Source organism: Sinocyclocheilus grahami, unplaced genomic scaffold, assembly GCF_001515645.1.
Source record: "Sinocyclocheilus grahami isolate Dianchi unplaced genomic scaffold, SAMN03320097.WGS_v1.1 scaffold30.1, whole genome shotgun sequence".
Taxonomy (NCBI): Eukaryota; Metazoa; Chordata; class Actinopteri; order Cypriniformes; family Cyprinidae; genus Sinocyclocheilus; species Sinocyclocheilus grahami.
Window position 1 is genome coordinate 589,150 of NW_015505209.1, and position 6,819 is coordinate 595,968.

Below are 6,819 nucleotides of genomic sequence, written 5' to 3' on the forward strand. Positions count from 1 at the left end.
CCCTTCTTTTAATTGGCAGGTTTCATGTGGCATCACCTGCCACATCTTTGGAGGCTGGGTGAATTTCTTCACAGCTTGTGGGGGTTGGGATTGTACATTATTGCTGTAATGATCACTCTACAGTAACCTTTTAAATAATGAACAGGAGCTTATGTACCTCTGAGACTGTTTGTCATAATAACCGTCATCCAATGAAAACCTTTCGTGACAGTGAAGGTGATCTAACTGCTCCAGGTTGCCATTACGTGAGCACATTAATGAATAGGGGAGTTTGATGTGTGTTTAGCGGTGTAATTCTCCTCTATGTTTCTCCTGGTTTTTTTCAGAATATTTATAGCGTTTGTCTCACCCAGCAAGTGATATCTAGTTCATGTGTGAACTGTGTCTTTCAGCAGTCTGGTGTTTCTGAGAAACAAGCTCCTTTGGATAAACATCTTCCTGAACCACCTTTAATATGGCAGCGGATAAATAATAATATGCATTCATCATGCATATACACTGCGAACAGTGAACTCCAGGGATTTCCCTAGGCCCAATAAGGGGGGTGTTGTGGAGATATAGGCTTCATCTGGCCCTGAAATGTGTGCATATTACCTAGGAACCACAGAAGTTGGCTGATGTGGGTGTATGTCTCTGGAGACCAGAGTGATCAGCATAGTCTTGCTGTTTAAGAAACAAAAACCACGGTGTTTGCAGTATTAAAGGAGTATTAAGATGTAACTTTGTTGATTTCCGCAAGAAATGCATTTGACTCATCTCTCAGTTTGAAAAAAATACTTTTACTAAGTCTATTGGGCATTGAAGTAAAAAGTAAAAGTTTTTTTTTTGCACTACTAATAACACCAAACTGCTTGTTTTCAGACAGGTGTTCCAAACAGTCTGCCATTGGTCAGCCAAAACAGATAGCCCCGCCCCAAACCCTATTTGGCTGAGGCAGTGTTGCTATGTTGGTCTAGTTTGGAATAAAAAACAAAACAAAAACACAACAGAGCAGTATTTTAAAAGCACCACAGACACACAGTGTTAACAACTTACAAATACTGTACTGTAGTTATCTCTACACATTGTGCTGGGATAGAAGAAAGTACACTATTGTTCAAAAGTTTGGGGTCAGTAAGAGTTGTTTTAAAGAAGAAATTAATTATTTTATTCAGCCAAGGGTGTGTTAAATGTATCAAAAGTGACAAAAGACATTTATAAAGATTTATTTTGAACGTTCTATTCATCAGTCCAGATGATCCAAAAAATCCAGAAGAAAGTATGACTTCTTTCCATAAAAATTTTAAGCAGCACATGTGATTTCAACCTTGATAATAATAAGAAATGTTTCTTGCAAATTAAAATGAATTCTGAAGGATCACATGACACTGAAGGCTAGAGTAATGGCTGCTAAAGATTCAGCTTTGCCATCACAGGAATAAATTACATTTTCAAATACATTAAAATAGAAAACAGTTTGTAATAGGGTTTGACAATATTAAATCAACAATGTGTCAATATTACTGATTAAATCAATGCAGCCTTGGTGAGCATAAGAGACTTTTTAAAAAACTTCTTACAAACCCAAACTTTTGAACAGTAGTGTATTTAACATTGAAAAATGGCAAACTTTAGCTTTAAAGATATGACACTATTTCACAACACATTTAAGTCCAGTAAGCCTGGTAACTTTTTGTGTGATACCCTTGAGGATACCACGAAGTGATATGTCCGCTAAGCTTCTGTTTACATGAATCAAACTTTACCCAGAAGAATTACATTAGTAAATGATAAAGTCCATTGACCTAGAAAAGTAATTCTACCTCAAAAAGGATGATTTACTATTTTTACATTTCAACTAATGACCATTTTTGAATTAAACATTACTGAATAATTCATATAATCCACCAGTATTACTGTTCCTAAATGCTTTTAGTTTGCAAATACCTATTTTGTGTGTTTTTTTTGTAAACTGAGGGACAAGTTGAAATTAATGGTAACACATGAGCTTACAGCATTTATTAATCTAGGTAAATGTTAATTTATCAGTATACTTTTCTTAATACAGTAAATAAATTAATCCAATAATGTAATGTAATTGTTAGTCCATGTTAGCTATTGAATTAACTAATTTTAAAGTATTGAACAACATAATTGTAAAATGTTGACTAATTATTTAGCTTATATAACCAGGATTTTTTCTTTAACTAGAATTCGACCATGGGTTTAGATGTGCAACATTAATTTGATCTGAGTTCTGACAGCTTATGACATAAATTCAACAGCAACAAATGTATTCATTAATTCAATAAATGAGCATCAAACTGGGTGATTGTGAACTTGATGAGCAGACAGCGTTCGGTCTTTTAATGTGACAAAGTTCTTTGTATGTGGTAGTAAGCTGAAGCGCAGTCTAGCAGCTTGTACTTGAACACTCGTTACAGTGCTCTAATTATTGCAACTTTCAATGGAAAGAAGGACACCTAAAAAGCTGAACTACTTTGACGCAGACGGAGTAGTTAAAAGTCCATTTCACACTTTGTATAAACAGTCTTTCCTATTCTTTTTATGTAATCACTTTCTTTGTTTCTGTATCCCTCCCAGTGCCTTTTCGGGAGGCACCGGCAGGCACGGGTCGGAGCAGGCCGCTGCAGCAAACACCGCCACAGCACCAGGGTAGGAGCACTCTTGCTGCCCCACGCGTGCTGCTCCGCTCCAACAGCGACAACAACCTGAACATTAACAAGCTACCACTGGACCGTTCTTGCTCGCCCTCTCCTGCCGCCTCCCCCCTGCGCAGCCTCTTGCCCCGCCACCCCCAGCAGATGCAGAACAGCCCCAATGGCACGGTGAAGACCATGGCCCGGGGGGGACTCTCCGCCCGAAGTCGTTCCCCTTCCCTGGGCCGACTGGGGGAGGGAGACACCCGGAGACAGACCCCTCAGCGCCACAGCAGGTCAGTGGCTGTCCGAGAAGGGAGAAATGGGACTTGAGGACAACTGTGTTAATGTGTCAGAATGTGTCCAGTTTTGTGTGGGTCCCTCATGTCCTGGCTGGAATGTGTCCCTTTCTGTAAGGACAAAGTTTTTTTTATCTATTGCCACCAGAGGCCCTACAGTATTGATGGCAAATCTGTGTTATTTTTATAAGGCCATGTGTGGATGCAAATAGGTCAAGTGTTGGGAATTGGTCAATGGGATTTGGACTGGACCGCAGAGATGCCTGGCTTTTCAAAAATGTTACTTTTTGGAGTTTTCAGGACATTAGATCCACAATTAAAGGATTAGTTCACTTCCAGAATAAAAATGTCCTGATAATTTACTCACCCCATTTTTTGAGGAAAATATTCCAGGATTTTTCTTCATATAGTGGACTTCAATGGTGGCCAATGGGTTGAAGGTCCAAATTACAGTTTCAGTGCAGCTTCAAAGGGCTCTACACAATTCCAGCCAAGGAATAAGGGTCTTATCTAGTGAAATGATTGGTCATTTTCTAAAAAAAAATTAAGAATTATATACTTTTTAACCACAAATGTCCACTCGTCTTGCAGTAGCTCTGCATCCATTACGTAGTCACGTTGGAAATGTTACGCGTGACGTAGGCGGAAATACTGACCCAGTGTTTTCAAAGTGAACGTGCAAAGAAAAGAAAACGGCCTGGAGAAAAGTTGGAGGAGAAAATGAGATGAAGTTTTTCGATCTAACCTACCTTTTTGAAAACCATGCGTGACCTTTTTAACGTAATTACGCAATGCTTGAAGTCGCACATGCACATTGTAGAGCTAGTGCAAGACTAGTCTCAACCTCAGACGTCACGCCCACGGACCGTTGGCTAAACGTCTGATGCATATGGCACACAAAAGTGGAAACACTTCAGGAGTTTTGAAGTCGTCATCGGATTGGTTGAATTATACAGGAATTCCGGGAGACGTGTGTGTTGCGTTCTTTAACGTTATGCCTGGAAACAAAGATGCCGTGCCGCCAAAGCCCCTCACGAAAGAAGAAAGCCGTTGTGTTTACAACTGTGACGACGAGCACTTATCAGGATCAACTAAACGCTGGATTTTCAAAAGTATGTGAAAAATGTAAAGTTCGCGGCATAGAATCTTTCAAATACGTCCGAGAGTTTTACACACCGGTCTGTTATTGTGGCGACATTTCCACGCCCTGAAACGTGACAGTGAACACAACGAACTGTGATTGGTTGTTTGACATGTCGGTCAAACGGCCTCATAGGTGGGCCTTGGCCAATGAAAGCTGCCATGCATTCCAGACCTTCAGCCGTCAGTCTGAAGGTCTGGCTACGCGAGACTAGTGCATGACAAACATTTGTGGTTAAAAAATGACAGTTCGTTTCATTAGATAAGACAATTATTCCTCAGCTGGGATCGTGTAGAGCCCTTTGAAGTTGCACTGAAACTGTAATCTGGACCTTCATCCTGTTGGCCACCATTGAAGTCCACTATATGGAGAAAAATCCTGGAATGATTTCCTCAAAAAACTTAATTTCTTTGCAACTAAGACATGGTAGGTAAGAAAGACATGAACATCTTGGATGACATGGGGGTGAGTAAAGGATCAGGAAACTAATCCTAGGAAACTAATCCTTTAAGGTCCGTTCACACTATAACCTTTCTAATGAAATCATTAAAAGTCATTCACACCACAACTATAATGATAACGAAACTGAGGAACAGTATCAGTGGAATTACTTTCAGAATTATTTTTTCTAGTTGATGAATGCTTAAAAACATTGACGGCAAATCAGAATCCACCTAACTTTAAAAAGAGTGTGAGCATTTGAAGAGGCAGATGACGTAATTGCAGTGCATGTTAATAAGGTGGAAAACAAGAAGAAATATGTAGAAATAATACATATTGAAATAATTAGCATGCACCAGTAAGTTTTTATAAAAGTAAAGGGATAGATCATCCAAAAAGGAAAAGTCTGTTCTGTTTTCTCACCCTCATGTCATTCCAAATATTTAATTTTTACACAAAACTATTTTATGGCTTCAGAACACTTGGTATGGGATATTCATGTTACTTTTATAGTGCCTTTGCTTCCTTTTTGATGCTTAAAAGCCTCAATGCCCATTCAATGTTATTATAATGAAAGAGCAGCTAGGACATTGGTCAAAATGTCTCTTACTTTGGTTCACAAAATAAATCAGTCATACTGATTTGGAACTACATGAATAGACGATGACAACATTTCTATTACAGCATATAGACAACTACGTGAATTTAGCATTGAATGGTACCTATGAAACCCATGCGGTTTGCTTATAGCCTTGAAAAGAAACAGTGACAAATATTTGGACATCTGTCTGTAAAATAACCCGAGCAGCCAGGGCTTGGTTGAATTTGCAATGCGACATGCACCTGATCCAGGATGGGTTTGGACAGACGCCCGGGCTGTTGTTTTTTTTAGCTTTGTGACTTTGGGCGCAGAAGCGTAAAATACAAAGGTGCAATATGGAGACTTGGCAAACAATTAGGCCACAGCGAGAGGCAAGAATCTGCCCAGAAAGATAGCATGTGTGTGTGTGGCCATGCATATATATATTTCCCAGTGAGTGAATGCATGCGTGGGTGCTCATCATGTAGTGAAAGTTCAGCGTGCACGTGTGCATGAGTGTGTGCGCTTGTGTGCGTCTGCGAGCATGCATGTGTGTCGGTGGGTGTGCGAATCTTGTCACTCAACAGGGGTTCTAGCGCGAGAGCAGGCTCGGTACAGTAAGTGGGCCAGGCCAATTACTCACTTCCACTGCAAAAAACTCCTCTAATTAGATGTCATTTTAAAAAGGAAGAATTAACTCCTCTGGTATTTGACCCTGTTCTCCTCTCGTTTCTCACACTGCAGCCTATATAGATTGGTTTGTTGTGCTAGACATGTTTTATGATGGCATTTCCGCTGCCGATGCGGGCCAGCCTAAATAAAAACGGACAACAACCAAAAACAAAGACTACACATCTGGTCTTTTGGCTCCAAAAGCGGGGTCTTCGATTCCAGCTAGTGCCAGTGAATAACCCATGGAAATATCATTGGCTTCCGTGCCTGCATGTGTGGCTCAAATGGAACACTATTCCTTAGTTACAGCAGCAGTTGCTATGGCTGTGTCCGTATGGTGTGTGTGCATGTGTGAGTGTGTCACTTTCGGTCGGTGTCTATGTGGCTTCTATGTGGCTTCTACTCTGTGGTGTATTAGATAATGTGGCTGCTCTTCAGAGGCTCAGAATGGAAGCAAAGCAGATGTAGTCAGTTGTAGTGTCATATTGCTATTTGTCAACCGCTATAAACAAGGGAAATACGAGACGCTCCGTCTCGTACCTGTAAAGGTCATGTTGTAGAAACACCATGCCGATTGTTCAGAGTTGTTTTGAAGATCTACCCATGTAAACAGGTGCTGTGGTATTTACATTGAAGTTTTTCAAGCTACTTCTAAGAATACTATAGTACTGCAATAAATAGTGTCTAAAAACAGTATCAAAGTGGTATTTTGTCCGTGGGACTTTGTGGTGCTTTTAATGTAAAAATTAAGAAAAACATGCAGGATTTGACTGATGAAGCCAGGGGAATATGGAAAAAACGGTCAATTTTTAATGTATGATATTATAATAATTATAATATATAGGGTTGTGAATGTGTGTGTGTGTACGTATATAATACACATACAAATAAATAATATTCACGTTTCATCACATACATTTTTATATAGGGAAAAACTAACGTGTGTGTGTGATATTATTTAAATAGAATTTTTCTATATATATATATATATATATATATATATATATATATATATATATATATATATATATATACTTTTTAGAGACA

At 39.3% G+C, this 6,819-nt stretch overlaps 1 protein-coding gene across 1 annotated transcript in view; it reads left to right on the forward strand.

Moving 5' to 3' along the window:
• Nucleotides 1–6,819, forward strand: part of LOC107572162 (SH3 and multiple ankyrin repeat domains protein 2-like) — a 104,410-nt gene that overhangs the window by 45,740 nt on the left and 51,851 nt on the right. The window contains exon 11 of the mRNA XM_016258574.1: nt 2,584–2,935. Within this exon, the coding sequence (XP_016114060.1) occupies nt 2,584–2,935 (352 nt within the window). The remainder of the gene's footprint in view (nt 1–2,583; nt 2,936–6,819) is intronic.